The sequence below is a fragment of the Anopheles stephensi genome, chromosome 2 (genome assembly GCF_013141755.1).
Source record: "Anopheles stephensi strain Indian chromosome 2, UCI_ANSTEP_V1.0, whole genome shotgun sequence".
In the NCBI taxonomy this organism is placed as follows: domain Eukaryota; kingdom Metazoa; phylum Arthropoda; class Insecta; order Diptera; family Culicidae; genus Anopheles; species Anopheles stephensi.
The window spans coordinates 21222595-21240734 of NC_050202.1; the positions used below are offsets into that span (position 1 = coordinate 21222595).

The 18140-nt window shown below is 45.2% G+C and overlaps 1 protein-coding gene across 1 annotated transcript in view; it reads right to left on the reverse strand.

Moving 5' to 3' along the window:
• The window catches only part of LOC118503504 (ankyrin repeat domain-containing protein 17), a 310759-nt gene that overhangs the window by 22723 nt on the left and 269896 nt on the right, over window positions 1–18140 (reverse strand). The window contains exons 4-6 of the mRNA XM_036036847.1: window positions 10041–10211; window positions 6748–7107; window positions 3913–4098 (exon numbers count right to left, since the gene is read on the reverse strand). Of these exons, the coding sequence (XP_035892740.1) occupies window positions 3913–4098; window positions 6748–7107; window positions 10041–10211 (717 nt within the window). The remainder of the gene's footprint in view (window positions 1–3912; window positions 4099–6747; window positions 7108–10040; window positions 10212–18140) is intronic.

Consider the following 18140-nt stretch of genomic DNA (forward strand, 5'->3'; position numbering starts at 1 on the left):
CAGAAAGTGATTCTAAAGCTAGAGTAAATGTCTATAAATCTAGTTCATACGCTAAACGAGAAAACGTGTGTGCATTCACTAGTGTTCGAAAAGGTAAAGAGCGAGAGAGAGAGAGGGACAGAGAGTAGAGTAGACGGATGATAAAATTTTGGACGTCATTTAACGAACAGTTGACCGAGTTTTCGTTAGCGTTTTCTGCCTTCTTCTTCTTCGATTTTCGCTGTGTGTGTGTGTTAGCTTTGAATTATTAATATTGCCTTATTAAAACGTTCTTACAGCTATGATTCAAATCTGTACAGCAGCGAGTAGGCAAGAAACACTGAACACATTTGGTAGAGTAAACAAGAAATCACTATCACTAAAATCGCGCTATTACTGGTGTGAGTGTTCGGTATTACAAAAATACGCATACATCTATGTTGAGAGAAAAAGAAAACGAACAAACGGCAAAACAACGGATCATATCGCAAGCGAAACATTGGCGTTAATTATCACACTAGAGACTATGGCTTTCGATGTTGGTTTTGGGTTTCGATTGGTGGTTGCGACCCTTCGTTCGAGTTTTCCGAACTCCAATCCGGGTTACAAAACATGGGCCCGATCTGGGTTCCTTTTTTTTCCTTCCGGCGCTCTCTGATTCTATTCTAGGTAGTAAGCATATTAACGCACCGATTCGGGTTGGCACCGATCGAACAGGCTTAGGCTTTCTAGATAATTATCACTATATTCTATGTATTCGGTAAGCAAATATACGAACGAAAGCGTTTTCGGTGCCGGTTTCATTTGTTTTCAAGTGGAGCTATTTTGAGGGAGGCTACACGACCGGCAATCGATGAACGAACTTCAAACGTGCGTTGATTTATTGGCATTCAATCAGTGAATGGAGAAGTTATTTATAATCCATTAAAATCGATTCGGTGAAATGGCAAATGGGAGGTGGTGGCTTTTGCAGCAAACGGCCGGCAACCGCAAGCGGGTTGCAGCACCATAGGAATGCAGATAGTTTTTCACAGTTAGCCTCCCTGGGGGTACGATGTGTGGTTGGCATATGATGAACTTTGCTTAATGTTGATTTATCGATGCGGTACTCAATAATTAATTAACAGTCAGGTAGAAGGATGCTCCCGGCGTCATGTTTGATTTGGTCTGAAGGCAATGCTTAGAGGGCAGGATTAATACTTCCGCGAAAAAAGCAATACAACACGAACAATTGAGCTTGAAACGGATAAGCTATTAATTTAAGCTGAAAAGTACTTATGATGGAGACGCCTGGTAATTTACGATTTTTGCAACAAAAGTCGTTGCCCACAATTTCGAATATTATATTTTTTTTTGGATTTTAAATATAATGATTTTTTTCAATTTCCGTTTTACAATGAAAATATTACCATCTTAAATAAACGATAAAAAATTATAAAAAAATTAAATATGTATCGATGGAGGCGCCCGGTACTTCACAAAACAATATCAACATTATTTACCATAAAGGGCGACTCCCAGCGCTTCAGTATCGCTTTCCGTAATTTAAACTGACCATTGCAACAGTCCATAAACAGCCCTTTTGTTGGAGTGAACCCCTCCCCTCACAACGTCCACCCACCCACCGAACCGGCTGCAAAACCATGCACCCGTATGCTGAGTTGGCATGTGCTGGCGTCCCGCACACGGGACGATGCGCCCGCCAATCGATTGTAGGTCAGATCGAGCCGTCGCTGCACATTTCACGGTTGACCGGCCAAACAAATGTCCCTCGTCCGTTCCGGCATCAAGGCGTCGGGTTTGAGGGGGCCAGGCCGCCTGCATCCGACATGCACAGTGTGTGTGCGCACATACACACACACACACACACACACACACAAACATGCATTGTTGAGCCTTTTTCACGCTTGCCGGCGTCGATTTGTCACACACGCGCTGGCACACATTTGTCACATGTTTATTTGTATGCGAAATGAAAATCAGATTATGTTTCGAACCGTACGGTTCGGTCCATTTCACTAATGGGCGGCACAGCGCCCAGTTCTTTTGTACTACGCCCACAGCTGCTGTGTGTTTGGGCGAACCAGCCAACCCGCTAGTCGGCTGGCAAGAGCTGACTGTTCTTATTTTGTTTCACTGACCGACGAAGGTTCTCACCGTTTTTGGGAAGGGTGTGACTTTTGGGGCAAATTTTGCAACTTCATCGAATCGAATGCCCGGCTGTTTGAATGAAGTCATTTAAATCGGTTTGATCGGTTTGATTTTGACCATTGGCACAAATCAGCGTTCGGCATTTTAACTGCCCCGCTGTGTATTTCGGTATTTGTTTTAGGTATCTCAAAACGTTTGAAGTTTCGTTCACGTTGCCGGTGTACACTTTCGTTTCGAATATTAGTGCGGGCACGCGCGCACCCGAGCTCTGTATCACATATCAAATCATTTGTTTTCTTTAATTTAATTTCTTAACCATCTAATAGTGGGAAATTGATTCGTTTCTGCCGTCCTTTTTTTGGTGTTGCTTAGGTTTTTCTCGGGCTCCTTTTTTGCGGTACAAAGGCGTTCGATGCTATAGATTTTGTGTTTGAAAAACCGTATTTCTGATATTGAGAAGTAAAAGAAACTTTTACAACCGTGCGCAGAAGCGTAGAGGAGGAAAGATGCAGCAAGACAAGACATTGAGTTGATTTATAGTATATGTTTGATAGAAAAAAACGAGTTAATATTTATAAAGTGTGTATTGAATATTGTTTGAAATGAACCCAAAAAAAAAAACAACTGAACAGCATAAAGTAAATCAAACAATGGAAAATTTTGAATGGATTTAGAAGACAAATAAAAACAAACTTTCTGTTTAAGAAAAAAACATTATTTACAGTGGCCATTTTGAGTAGATCGATTATTTTATATGATTTCCACATAGAATGCTGATTTTTTTCTTCATAAGAATGTAACAGTAACAGTTAGAATTATGTGAGTTTAATTTTAACATTGTTTTCACAACAAAAAGCACAACGAAAAACACGCAAAAAGTACTGTACAAATATACATATTAATGCTTAGTTTCCATTTTTTCGCAAAGTCTAGTAATTAATTCCATCGATTTTTTGTTCAAAAACACTGTGAGAAATCTCGTCTTTACAGTAGTTTTTAATGTATAGGATTTGCGAAAAACGAAAAAACGTGTTTTTTTTAAACATCCTCACATTCGAACATTGGAAACACCCAAAGAAAAAAGGTACCAAACTATCGACGGGCTAGACAATGTCACACATCTAGGTCACGAATGAACGAGTGAACACAAAAGGAAAAACATAGATAACAAAAAACAACAGTTGTAACGCAATTTAGAGTGGGTGCAGTAAGAGTAACGGTTACCAGTGGGTAGTAGTAGTAGTAGTAGTAATAGTAGTAAATATGTATCAATCATCTATGTATATATATATGTACGACAAAAACATAAAACGAAGGTTTAACTCTTTTTCGGGAAAAACAGGGAATCATCTGGGAGATCATCATGGTAGGATGCACTAGATCTTACAGCTAAACAGGGGGTCAGGGGGAGTTCCCGACGGGCGGGACGATGAGGCAACAGTTAGAACTAACTAACAGTGGAGGCGGTAAGTGGGGTTTTGGTTTACATTCAATAAAACACACTATATATATATATAGAGAGAGAGAGATCGTGGTGAGATATGGCCGGAAGCGAGGAGCAGGAATTACGGGAACGGGGAAACAATGAGGAACGGGGGATTAAGGGAGGTTACAAATTTTCAGGGGTTTCATCAATTTCTAAGGGGAAGAGTTTGGTAGGGATGGGATGACTTCTTAAGGAAACCATCCCACCCCATTTAATGTCTAGAGAACAGTGGAGTTTTGTGGGGATGGTTGGTTTTAACAAAGAGTGGTGGCCAGTGGAACACCGGGAACACTTACCTCGAGCCTGTCGGAGCGTGGAATTTTCTGTTGCGTCGAGACGACGGCCTGCTGCACTACCGGGCCCAGCTGGGACACGCTGGACGGGTCGGAGACGGGACCGAGCAGGGTCGGTACCAGGTGACCGGGTTGAAAGTATGGACTGTACGTGCTCGCTGGCATACTAGCCAGGTAGGGATTGGTTGCCTGTGTCAGTTGGGGGGGATAGTGACGATATTTTGCATTGGTTTTTTTATTGTGGGAGAAGGGAGGGTGTAAAATTACATTGAGGTGGGAGGAAGGTGAGAGAAAAAGAGAGAGAGAGAGAGAGAGAGAAAGAAACAAAAACGAATTAAAGCGATTTTAGTTAGCCGCAACCACCGCAACTGTTTCCGCGGGTGGTTTTGTTGTTTGGGGTGGAGGTGGTTTGGGATGGGTGGCATACAAGCGATTTGCACCGTTTCTCCTATCGCTTGGGATGGATCGTTTCTGGTAGGACACTGGGAGGGAACATCAAATGCGATCAACCTTTTGAAGCGCTTATCTATGCTTGTTCTGCGGAAATTGAGGAATAATTCGTTGTGGATGGAAGAGGGAAACGGAGGAGGGTGGGAGACTAAAGAATTGCAACACGAGTGCATGTGGGTGTACGAGCATTTGTGTGTGTGTGTGTGTGTGTGTGTGTGTGTATTGCGACATTGAGAGAAATGGGAAGGAAGTATATCATTTCAATTCTATAGCTGAGGTTTTATGGCAGAGTTTCTGCTGTTTGCCGCTAGATGGCGCTGCGATGAAGATTTTCTTAAGTGAACAGTTTGCAAAATTAAATGCTTGAAAATATTGGAGGAATTTATTGGTCATTAATTGAATGTTCAAAGGTTTAAGCAAGTAGAAAAATACAGGCTTTTTGCTAGTAAAAATGGTATCAGATTCAAATTAAGAGCATGGATCACTTGCTACGAAAGAAGATTACTTAGTAATAAATCAATGTAAAACAAACTCTCTAAACAGCTAAATTAAATTGATTAATTTTCTTGATCAACATCTGGAAGCAAACAGCAGCAACTCCTATAAAACCCGCCCAGTTCAATTGTACCATCTTCTCTAGAAACACTAAGAACACCATTATAGCAACTCAAGTAACTAGGCTCATGCACCTCATAACACACGCCGGAAGGGCTCACGGCACAGCACAGCACACACATACACATCGAAGCCCCGCAACTATCGAGAAGCGGTCCCATTCCACAAACCGGGACCAACTGATCTAAGGAGGTAAAGAGATAATCGGCAACTGAAAAAACAACTGAACCAGTCCAGCTGATGAATAGTGGCAAATGACTCTAAAAAGGAAGATGGCGTATTATGGCAACGAAATGATGGTGATGTTGGCAGAGGAAAATGATCATGGTCGGAATGTCGGAATACTTCCGCACACTCGCTCTTCTATAACAAAAAAAGTAAAATATGAATAGCGACAAAACACGCACACACAAAAACACACACACACACAAACAACACGGGGGCTTGACCCGTGTACGTAGAGCAGCAGCAGTAGCAGCAGCAGCGGTGGCAGTAGTAGAAGTAGTAGTAGTAGCAGCAGCAGTATCACAAGCAGCACCCACAAGAAGCAGCAGTTTGATGGAAAGCCTTGAGAGCGTCGGCTAGTGGATTTGGCTAACTGTATATGCACTGGGGGCTGAACGAAACTAAGCGAAACTAGTGTCAACAGTCGCAAGTCGTTAGCCGGCAAGCGCTTAAGAGGGACAAGTGTGTGATGGAAGCAGACAGTTCCTCGGAGGAACCATATTCATATCCCATCTGTTGAATCTAAATGGAAGCATGCAATGAGGCAGTTTCTGTTTGGGTTGGTTTGATTTTCTGTTATCACTAAACAACGAAAGCACACAGGGAGACACGCTTAACCTAGTATAGTCACTCTCTAAGCACGCATACAGAATACACACGCGTGGACACTGTGCAAAGCTTTTCTAAACTCGGCAAACTTCGTTGCTTCCTCGAGCTGTTTGAAGCAGATTTGGGTTTGCCGTTTTTCATGCAACTTCATGTACGGAAAAATGGCGAGCTCACAGTAACAGCTCGTAAGTGATTGATGTTTTAAGGGAAGAAAACCAATAAATGAACTTCAGTTCTTCGGATAAATGGGGCTCGCTGAAAAAGAGCTCCCACATCAACGAAAACAAAAATAAAAACAAATCCCAGAAGATATAACGTGAGGAAAGAAAATGTGAAACTCATATGAAAACGTATTCTAGACTCTAGTTATAACGTTCGAAATGGACAAAATAATAGTTAACATCAGTAGAAATATAATAAGAAAGAAACATTTGCCGTAGAGAGGAAAATGTTGCCGTTATGTTCATTCAACGAAGAGTAAAGGAGATAATAAAAGTAGCTATAACTTATCTAATTCGTTTCAAACACACCGGTCTACACACAGCCGATACAGATAGCGATAAGAAGTAGTAATGTGGTAAAAGAAATACCTTCGTACGGTGTATTTAAACAAACAAACAGGTTAGCAAATGGTTAGTAGGTTGAAGTAGTATTAAATATGCAGCAAAACACGTTGGCAAACAGGAAGGACATGTCTAGAGATAGTGGTGATGATCTCTGGCGATGTGTCCTCCAGTCCATGCCAGAGATCAAGATACGGACATAGAGAGATAGACAGCCAGAGATAATGTGGGTAATAGGCAGTGAGGCTGAGGGTTCAGAGAGATAGAAAGAGAGAGCTAGAGAGCTAAGGGGTGGGGTGGGTGGTTCAAGGGTGGAATGGTGTTGGAGCAAAAACAGAATGGTATGGTCACCGACTGTAACGGTGTGAGTAATTACTTTGCAGGTGGTGGTAGTATTGTTGTTATTGTTGTTGCTGTTGCCGTTGCAGTGGTTACTGGTGTTACTGTTGCCGCCGGGGGCACTGTGACTGTGGCCGTTGACCGTGCTGGTACCGTTGCTGTTGGTGGTGGTGTTGGTGCTACCGATGCCGTTAGTGCCGTTACAGTGCGTCACCCCGTTCGTCGGCGGCGGTGCATTACCGTTGTGATGGGTGACGACCGCAGTCGGACTGTGGCTCACGACGTAGGTAGTGTACGGTGGTGGCGGTGCCGTGCCCCAGGCCAGTGTGAAACCGAGGGCAGCGGCAGCCGCCGGTGGGACGGCCGTGGCCACCGTCGTCGCAACCGTTGCGCCGTTCTGAACGTTGCGGAAACATGTCACAGGTTAGTGCACACGGGTTAAAGTGGGCACGATAAAACAGAGCAGAGCAGGAGAGATAGATTGAGAAAGAGAGAGAGAGAGAAAGAGAGAAGAGAGAGAGAGAGAAAGGGAGAGATAGTAATATGAACGAAGAGAGACGGACAGGTGACGATGATCTTCCACCGGTGTTGGCATTGGGAGAGAGTTGTCCAACCGTGCTCCGGGGGCTGTTTGTTAGTTTGGTTAATTTGTTTAGTTTAGTTATTTAAGTGTCTTTTATGTCACTAATCGGGCTATTGTTGAGGTACTCGGTTGATGTTGAATTTTTGGGAAAATTATTAAACACAAACAAGCTGTCCACTAGATTCTCGTATCAGGTTGCATCATTTCAAAGCGTATTGCATGACTGTAGGCGTTTTGCTATGTGTATTGCATACCTTATTCGTGTGATACGCCTAAATGTATGCAATTCGGTGTTCAAAAAGCGTAAAGTCATGCGTTTGCGGAGCAGAACCATCCTTCTACGATACCTGCGAAGCAGCTTGAAGCTATTTACTGAACAAAATAATATCACTTCCGTAAAAAACCCTGGAGCTGTGTGGAAAAAATTAGCTAGAGAGCTTATAGTGTGGTAACTCTCGGCAGCCTTAGGATGGAATGATCTTGCGGGACATTCGATTGAAGTAACAGATACGAATACTAAGCTTAAAAAGGCAAAGAAGAAACTGAGGCAAGCACACCCCCCAGTAGGCAGAACCGTGCAGGGCAGCTGAAGATGTAGGCAGGCCAATTCATTCGTACAGGTACGGGCACGTGAAGATATTCTGGCAAAAGGATGCTGAGCATAAGCAGCGTCGGTTTGGATCGTACGCTTCCTAAGTCTCCTGCCGCAACCTCTTCCTCGATAGCTCTAGTCTAAAAGGGGGAGTCAACCTAGCCCGACAAGCGAAAGCACTTCCGAGATCCGTAGCTCCTGCGCTAACGAAGCTCGCTGCTGACGTTTTTCCACTACTGGAGGCCATAACAAGCGATACTGTGCCATATCATCAGAGCCCGATAAAGCGCGCGAGTAGCGTTGGGAGGAGAGTACATCACTACGCGTTCCAACCAAGGGCTGTTGGAACCGGCCGGGGGCACGCTTACCGATTTTTAGCGGGAAAGATATCGTGACCTGCGGGGTTGACGAATTTACGTCTGCTCGACCGTCAGCTGCACTAAAACGGGTCCATGTTTAGGTCTCAATACCTTCAAAAAATTACAACAGAACAACAAAGTTGAGTTAACCGGTGGGAGTTATCGCTAGACGGAGGAGGGGGATAGTGGTAGACGATGCGAGAGACCAGTTCTCCTAACAACACTTGACGGTTTCGTGCTTAATTTTTGTACTTCTCCACACTCTGCCTTCCACACTGGGCAAACAACAATGGGGCGTGATGTTGGACGATGTTTTGTGGTTGTTGGAAGAGAAGGTGTTTTTTCTTTCTCTACTTCAACCGTTGAGACGAGAGTTTTCTAGAAGAGCATTTGGCAGTACTTCATTTGCCTAAAGGTGCTGCTTTAAGGAGGGGGGGGGGGGGGGGTCTGCTACTGAAGGACACTCCGCATAGGGCTCGTTACCCGGCGCTCTGTAAGTCACTAATTGCTTGCAGTAGAGAGAGAGAGAGAGTGTGTGAGTTGGAGGTGAAAATTTTGAATTTCGATTAAACCAGCAGAAGAACAAGTTGACGGCAATTAAAAGTCTGAAGCTTTCGCTCGTGACACACGCCACACACAAAAAACACCTACTTCTGAGGTCAATTGGCGGGGGTTGAATTTTGGCCACGACGGATATAATGAGATTATGAAGCAGCGGAAGAAATTAGAATCAAAGGGGATTTTGAGCAATTTGCTAAGATGCTAACAAACCATAATTTTGGGAAAATCAAAACAAAAAACAGGATGCAGCTTGTTTGGTGTTTTTCCTTCTTCTTCCGGACTCCATCAAATTATGTGAGTGTGCTTTTCACGTTAGAATTGTTCAGGCAGTTTGCAAACCATTAGTCTTTCACTCAACGAACTTTAACACTTGTTTCGTGTGTGTGTGTGTGTTTCGGGTAGATACTTCCGGAGGTGTTAGTTCTCTAATGCAACAGCGGAACGGCGCTGCCCTTTTCTCCCCCATTACACACAGCATTCGCGCAAGAAACGTTCACACCCATCGCATGCATGCCTTTGTTTTGGCGCAGAAGGCTCCATTCTTCCGACGATCGCAAGTTTTCCGACGAGCATTCTTGGGAGGGAGTTTGACGATCTGCTTGGATCTGCTGCTTACTTGCTTACTGCTGCAGCTCTTGTAGTTGGTGTGGTTGTGTTGATGCAACTACCCGCACGGGCACGCATCTTGGAACGAAATCATAACGAGCGAGCGCGAGCGCGAGAGAGAGAGAGATAGTGGGTTGTGGAGTGGCATGGTAAGCGCGCAACATAAAGTGTAATGAGAGCTTTCGGGGTGAGTATGGATGACGAGTGGTGATGGTGAGTGAAATGGGTGGCAGTCCTTCAGTGCCAACGAGTGAATTTTGGAAGGATGAGAGATTCCAATATGCGTAATGATAAATGAACGTGATGCTGGAGAACTTAGTTTGGGTGGCAATGAACCCATCGAGGAAACGAAAGAAACAAACCAAAAAAACACACAACAAAGTGATGAAGAGTTTGTCGTGGACTAATGGGGGGGGAACCCGGTGTGTTGCTTCAGTTTGGCATTCGAGTACACAATGTCGGACATATCAAGAAGACTTGGAATTTCGACCAACGAAACGTATCATCTAAAACATCAAAGTTAATGATTAAAACCGTTGATCCAGCCGGACTTTTGACGAACGCACGATCTGAGGGGGTTGAAACCCGCTACCGGGAAGGTGTGGATAGGGATCGGGCAGGGAACTTACCACTGCTGGCACTTGGCCGGGGAGAACCGGCTGGCCGGGTGAAATTCCCATCTGTTGCATCAGGGCGTTCTTCAAGGCGAGATGGTTTCTTCCGTTAATCAGCAGCTGGTCCTTCAGGTGCTGTGGAGGATGAAAGTATTTACACGGTGGTTTCTCACGATTGCAACGACCCTGGAAAAGGAAACGAAAGAAGGAAACGTAGAATAGGTTAGTAAAAGCGATTTAAATTGTAATGCAAATTGCATACTTTTGGGCGACTTTTTATGATAATAATGATTTTTGCAGGTATAAGCGCCTAAAAGTATGCAATTTGCAGCATGAAATTTTAATTAAGTCTGAAAAATGTTTTGAGACAGTTAAATACAACCAGCAACTTCATTTTACATCAGAAACATGAGAATAAATCAGATCTTCCAGGTAGAGAAACGTCTAAGGAACCACCTGGCCAAGTACGGTACTCGCTGATGTCTCGACCGAGTGTTGTGACAATATTAATATTTGTTCGTGCTTGTACCGATCGTAAGCATGTTAAAAACGGCAGGCCGACAAGCAAGCAGCTCGACATGTTTCTGCTCAACTCTAGACATCTCCGGAGAAGCACACAGCATCCGATGTATTGGTTGTGCTGAAAGGACACGAAGGCCTCCGGAGGTTAGCTGCCGAGCTCCCGAGGGTTGGGACCGTGTACATGCAATAGGGAAGACACAACCATGTTCCATCCAACCTCGACTCTTCGTTGGAGTGTTGTCAAAATAAATCCACCAGCAAGGGCTGACGGTGGTGCAAGTGCGTCGGAACATTGTCGTATCATCGGGACGCATTTACCCGGTTGTGAGTTCTCTCTTTGGGTTGGAACACCCGGTAGAGCGAGCGAGCTAGAGAAACGTTGACGGTGTGTACATGAGCTCTGAACCGTTTTGTGTGAAGTCAAACCTTCACAAACTTCAAAACCCGGCACACAACCGTCCACCGTCCAAAGCAAGCCTGCCCGGAAGTCATGAATGCGCTGAAACCACCGGTGTGCCGGCTAGCAGCGAATGGCTATTGCACTCCAGTTGCTGTACGCACGACGTCGGCCACAACAGTTCAAACCGTGCTGGGTGTGCATCTAATAAACGGTATTATATCGGTAGGCGATTTGTGCAATTAAATTTTCAACTTTAATTGAATGTAACGAAATTAATTTTAGCCAACAGGGAGAAGGTAGGCTCGGCTGTGCGGTTGTGCCATGCTAACACACAGCACTGCGGACCTCTTCGTTTGCTGAACATGTTTCGAGACAAAATTAAAATACCCCACCCACTGTGTGTGTGTGTGTGTGCTTGCGAGACAACAACACACATCTGTCGGATCTGAAGCACTGTGCATTTGCACAGAGCGGGACGTGCATGCCCGGGTCATTTTATGGGCAATGGTATCAACCAGAACACGGACAAAACCCGAAGCATATGTCCACGGTCCGTGTCTGAGTGTGTGTCCGTCGAACCGGCCGCTCTCCTTTTCGACCACCATTTTGATTGAGTTGTTCCGCAAAAATCATTTCACTATTGGGTGGAAGCTTTTTATAAGCCGATTTACCGAGCAGCTAGCTAGTTGTAACGCTGCTCATTTCATTGCAAGCCGGTACGTCTAATGGAGTTTCGTGTAGTGCTCTGGTTGCTGCGCAGCAATTACACTCGAATGAGTCAGAAAGCGGCCCGCAAAGCAGGCGCCTACCTGTATGCAATGCGCAATGAACAAGCGCTTTGTGATGAGGCTATGAAGACACAAATTAATAAACCAAACGGTGGCACACTCACCCTTCTCTACGCTCACGTTCAACGGGCTTGAACCATTAAACCGAGAGCCAAACCCGCCAAAGTGTCCGAAATGAAGTCCGAATGAGGACTGTTGTCCGCCCCGGACGGTTAACGATGGGGTGTTAAAAATGGTGTCACCTTCCCCGATGAAATGGTACTTTACGCCTCGGTTGAGTGATGCGTTTTATGCGTTATGAGCGCGATATGACCCCTGTTGTATTTTATTTGCGTTAATTTATTTATCACCGAGCCCGAAACTGTCCACAACGCACCGCTGGCCGTCATTTGAACTTTTCGCCTCATGAAACCACTCGGATAAGGGTTTTCCACGCTGAAGTGCGGTCCACTGTGCGTGATGCGCTGTGGTTTCGCTACTCTTCAGGAAAAATTGGGAAGTACTTTTATGGGTCAACTTCCCTCAAAACTCACACCAACCGCAGGGAGAGAGTGGGAGAGATTGTAAAATGTATAAATAAAACTGCAAAAATGACTCGCTAAGAGGTTATGCGTGTCGACCATTTTCGGGGGGGAGGCTGTGTCAATGGAACGATGAGCCGAATGTTGAGAGAAAACCAACAACAAAAAAGTCCTCAAATTTTAACAGAGCCACACAAATAAGCTTACTTTTACGATTATCCCTTGCTGGAACGCTGCATGACCCTTTTTCCCGACACTTTCCCTAATTTTGGGATGTGGGCTGTGGGTTCGCTTTCACCGTTCACCGGTTGGAAAATGATGTTTTAAATAATGAAATAAAGCAGCGACGACAACTGCTGCGGCAGCACGGAAAATTGACGGCCCCTTTCTCTCTTCTCGGCCCGGCTGGATGCTGGTGCGAAAGTGTCAACAAATGAAAAGCCCATCTACGGTGGGTGTGGGTATCTGCTTGAGGGTGACAAACCGGGAAAGGTGGACGTGAGGGGATGTGGGACGGGCATAATCGTAAAAGAAAAGAACACAATTACTCATTTTAACACCGGCTACTGCTTCATTTTTTTTTACCGCTGAAGGCTTCAGCATCATCTCCACAAGCTCTTAATTAAATTAAATTTACGATCTTTAGAGTTTGGTCGGTATTTGTACACACATATACTCGCTAAAACACATTCTCATCGCTGCAGACATGTTCGAGTGCCATCGAACGGCTGTCGAATAAAGTTGGCGCAAGTTACTCCACCTGAGGAAGTGAGGACCCAGGTAAACGGTAAACACATCTTTCATCTCGCTTATTAAATGATTACTTTCCGCCCGATGTTATGTATGATGCCCGGTTGTTTTAACAGCTTACCCACCGCGAGGCGCACCGTGGAAATGAGCAACAAACTACCATTCCCGACCGTGGCTGCGCTGGTGGAAAAAATAGCGCGGTGCGAACGTGCTTCTTTTTTTTTTTTGGGCCATAACTTTTGTCTGTGTGGTTTGCGCGTTCTAAATCACTCTCGCCATTTTGCGGGGTGCCCACAACGGGAGGGTGGCCGTACAACGGAGCTAATGGAAAAGTAGAATAAAGTGAAACATATCTCGCGCACCGGCTCACTTAAACACACACACACAAACACACAGAGAGTTTTGAGGAGGCTCTCGGGCCCCGGTGACGATGATATGCCTTCACGTGAGCATCGTAATGGTGATGGAAACTCCCGTAGTGGCGCATCGAAACGCCACTCGCTGCGGGCAGTATGGTGAAGTGGGAAAATGAAAACAATATTCATTATCATTATGATTACGAACATCAGTCTGCCGTTCATCATCGGGCAATGGTTGCCGTGACCGAAGGAACCGTCGAGAATGGAACGATCCAAGTCAACAGACGGAGAGTGAGGCCGGTTTTTCCTGTGGATCGCAAGGCCTGGGCGGTTGATGGATTGCGGTAAACGTAAACGCAATGGGTGGGGGGGGGGGATGATTGGAAGTGAGGCCAGAGCGAGAGAGGGAGTCTGCTGCACCATTATGGAAAGTGAAAGTGGAATTCTGAACGGTTTGCAGAATGCGCTGGGCCGGCCTGAAAAGCTGGCAAGTGAAAATGGAGAAAATTAAGTTGGCAAAAGTGAAACACCATTCGCTTAACCAAATTTCGTTTCTTTTGTCGGTAAGGGGCGAGAACAAAAAATCAGCCCTCTGGTGTGCTTCTTAACGATGATGATGATGACGATGACGGGATGGTCCTGAAGGAAGTGACGTATAAGATGATTATGATTATTCATGGTATGAAACTAGCCTTTTCAGGTGACAGTTTTAGGATAGATTGTTTGGGTAATAAATTCGACAACTTGGTCACAACTTGATAATTGTTAACCATAACAATTAAAATGCTAGCAAAACCAGTTGAAACTAACACAGAATCGAATTTGGCCCAAGAATCAAATCAATTGCATACCTTTAGGCGCTTCTATCCATTATTCAACTCACAGCTATTTTTACACTTTGTCTTGGTAATTCGTCATGAAATTTATATTTTCAAATGGAAATTCATGATAAGCATTGCATAACTACGGGCGTTCAAACTGTTTTCTAGTTGACGAAGAAATACTCTGTTTGATGGACACGAATAATGGTATAAAATGAAGAAACGCCCGGCATGGTCAATTATTTCACCGATATTTTTCTGTTCTTCGTTTTATAGCCTTTCTTCAGCAAATTTCCAAAACGATACCAATAAAACTAGTTCACCCACCGCTCGATCACACACAAACCAACATGAACCACGGTCAACAACACCGTGAAAAACAGGAACCCACCACACCGAACCGTATACTCAACGTATACGACGATCATTAAAATCTAATCGTTGCATTGGCGCGCCAGAACGAAATTACTCGCGCACGCCGGTCATCGAATGGACGGTTGGCCGAGAACTTTCGGACCGGAAGTACGGTAATAACTGTGAAGGCAGAAACTAACAGCAGACGCGAACGCGGGCAATAAAGCTGACTAGACACAGCGCTTGGCGCCAGCGGCGCCCCCAGACCGGAGCAGTAAAAGTAAAAGCGGATGGCTTTCCTTCCGGTTCGGTTGAATCGGTCAGGGTTTTTTAGTGTCTTTCCGTCAGGGGAAAGGTTTGTTTTTTTTTTGCTCTGCTCTTCTCGCCGTGGTTCTTGCACTGCTCGAAATGTGTCGATGGGTGAAATTTATAACACGTATCCGTCGGTGTGGTTCTTCTGTGCAAGCAAACCACCCGAGTCCGAGGTCAGTGCGGGACGGTTCGTTTTTTTTTATATTTCTGCTGAATCCATTAACGATTAGCACGGGTCGTTCTGTTGGGATTGAAGCGAATGTACGGCGAACGGATCAGGATAAGAAATATCTCCACTGGGGATATAGAAATGAATGGGCTAACATGATCGTTTCGGTGCGGACGGCTAGCGTAACGTGGCGGGAACGCGACTTGTTTATGGGTCTTCAAGGATGATGGTGGCTCGTTTGTTTAACATATTTTATTTGCTTAAGGAAGGAACATGTCGAACCCAACCCTAGAGAGAGAGATAAAGGTTTTTATTCTATAAATTGTATTACCACCGACAACATAGTAGCCAAAAATTCATTTGACTATAAGTTTGTAAAGAAAATTGCATAACTGTAGGCGGAATGTAGTAAAACGCCTTAATTTATGCTAACTGCTTTGGAAATTGCTCTATAATGATACAGTTTAACTGTGGCTCACTTTATCCCGTAGCAAAAAAAAAAAAAACTGGTCGAGGATCGTTACAGTAATTGCATAAATTAAGTAGTAAGCAATCCCGTCTGTGTAGGGTAATGTCCCGCTCTTATTAGCACCCATAATAAATTCCTGCTAACTGGCGCAATATTACCACACCCAACCAATGTTCCTCTACACATACACAGCACATTGAATAAAACATTTTGCAACGTTATTAAACAAATCACCCGCTGCGGTTGGCCGGCCTTGGAAGCAACGAGAATGATTAGTTCCTTCTGCTCTACCACCACAGACAAAAAAGCACTCCACAAGGATACAAGCAGGGGGCCTGGCCGGTACTAGCAGTAGCTAGCACGCCTACCAAAAAGCGATGGCCATGCGATGGCCATTTAGTCACGAACGGTGCATACCATCACGACTCGGGTTAAAAAACCAGCACAAAAACCCACCCTAGCCCGGCCAAGGAGAAACACAGCACTTCGTGCAGAAGGGCCACAGGCTGGGACGCTCTTGCCGGACGGTGGGGTGGCATAAATGGCGTTGTACATCGTCTGCAGCTTCTCAACACTTTTGTCATCACGCTAGCACTGTACGTGTGTGTGTGTGTGTTTGTTTCAATTGCTAATTCAACAAGTACTCAAGTCCGGTCAGTGGTTTCGGAAAGACGCAAGGCATCCGGACAAAAACAGAACAACAACAGAATAAAAACCCCATCCCACTGGAACCATTTTGTTTCCCAAGTGCCATTCAAAGCAGACTTGTTTTTTCTGCGGGTTTTGGGCAGTGTCAGAAGCGAAAGACTTGAAATGTTTCCTCCAGAAACAAATACGCGCACAATGGAATGACCTTTTCTTTTGTCGGGCTTTTCGGGCGAACCTTGGTTTCCGGGGTTTTGTGCATTCACGCCTTTGCATTCATTGGCAATAAACATATGTTATTTGAGGAAAGGTTATGATGTTCGCAGATTGTCCTCCAACGGTCTGTCCGTTCTAACGACCACGGTTGAGTATGGTGAGAAATCGTTTGTTCTCTTGTTGCTTCAACTCTACAGAACAACAACAACCGGTTCCCTAAAAGGACAACAGAAGCAAGAAAACCCCTGAAGTTCCTGGATGAGGTTTTGCTTTCTTTGCCCTAAAGTTGTTTCCTTCCAATGGTAACAGTAGTAGCTATTCTTCTAGCTCTGAGGTTCTCTGTTTTTGTTGCTGCTGTCCGCTCATGATATTGTTTGCACTTGAAGAATACTTCTGTACTGGGACGTTCCCACCCCCGTGTGTTTCTCATTTGTAGAAACACAACCTCCGTTCTGTGCCTTCTATTGACTCCGCGTAACCGTTCTGCCTGCGGCCAGACGGTGGACGATGCGATGCCCGGTGGCAAAATTGCTCTCGTCGTGTGTCGTTTAATGCTCGGTTTGCGGTGTTGTGTTCGTTCTTAATGCGTTCGTACCGAGCAGGACGTCCGGACACCCATCCAGAATGCATCGCCAGGATGATGAGGAACATTTCACGGGGCGAACGAAAAACAAAAACCGGATCTCCGGCACTTTTTCCACCACAGCTGCATACAGCGTATGTGGGGTGTGGTGCATTTACACCTTAGGCTTCAGCATGCGACACCCTGTACGGGGAAGAATTGGCGTTTTTTTTTGTTTGCTGTTTGGCAGGCCAAACGGGTCATGACCAAACGGTCGTGGAGCGCGTGCAGCAGAGGAAGATTTATGAGACGGTGGTTAGTGTAGGCAGTGGTGCACTTGAAATGAGGACACAGAACGACGACACGAGAGCGCGTATACTGAGCAGAAGACCGTGCGCCATCTGACGGCATGCATTAGAAGCACCAAGTGTCAAATCGTCGTCGTCGTCGTCGTCGCCCTGTTGCGCCTGTTGAAAGCAAGGGAATGAAAAAAGCAGAGGTCCCAACCAGTAAGGATCGGAAACGAGAACAAAAGGGTGTTTTCATACGACAGAAATTAAGTGCCAGTCCTTTCAAGTGTCATTAATTCTGGTCCCTCTCGCTTCCTTTGCCGAGTTGGAGCAGCGAGCTTCTTCGCCTGCTACTCTCTTACGAAACCTATTGTAGTTGGGGTTTGTTTTTTGCTTCTTGCTGTCGCCGGATGGGAACCTTCTTGTCTGCTTCGTGGTACGATATAAGGATGAATTATTGTGATGCTTGTGCTCTGGTGCGTTGCCAGTGTCCCGTGTGGTCGCCAGCAAGAAGAGCTTAATTTTCTACTCATTTCATTCCGTTGCTGCCCTCTACCGGACACTCTGTCCGACCCATCCGAAGAAGAACCGCTTGCAAGCGAAATATAAAACACCTTTCCCAGGGTGTCGGTGTGAGAAACAACTTCCGGTTCGGGTGCGAGAAAAGAGAGAAAAAGTCCCAAGCCAGCACACAAACACACGACCACACACACAGCTGCAACCATCCAGTGGTGAAAGAGCACGGGTAAGATCTGGGAAGATAATTTAATCAACGAGTTTGTTTTGCTACACGTCTGCTATTGAAGTTTATGATTCTTGTGGCCGTTGTCTAAGCACGCGGGTAAGGTTCTACCGGTTTCTTTTTTGTGGGTGTGTGTGTTTGGCCCGTTTGCTAGTGCGGAAGACTGATCTGTTGTGGAGCTATTTGTTTGCGAGT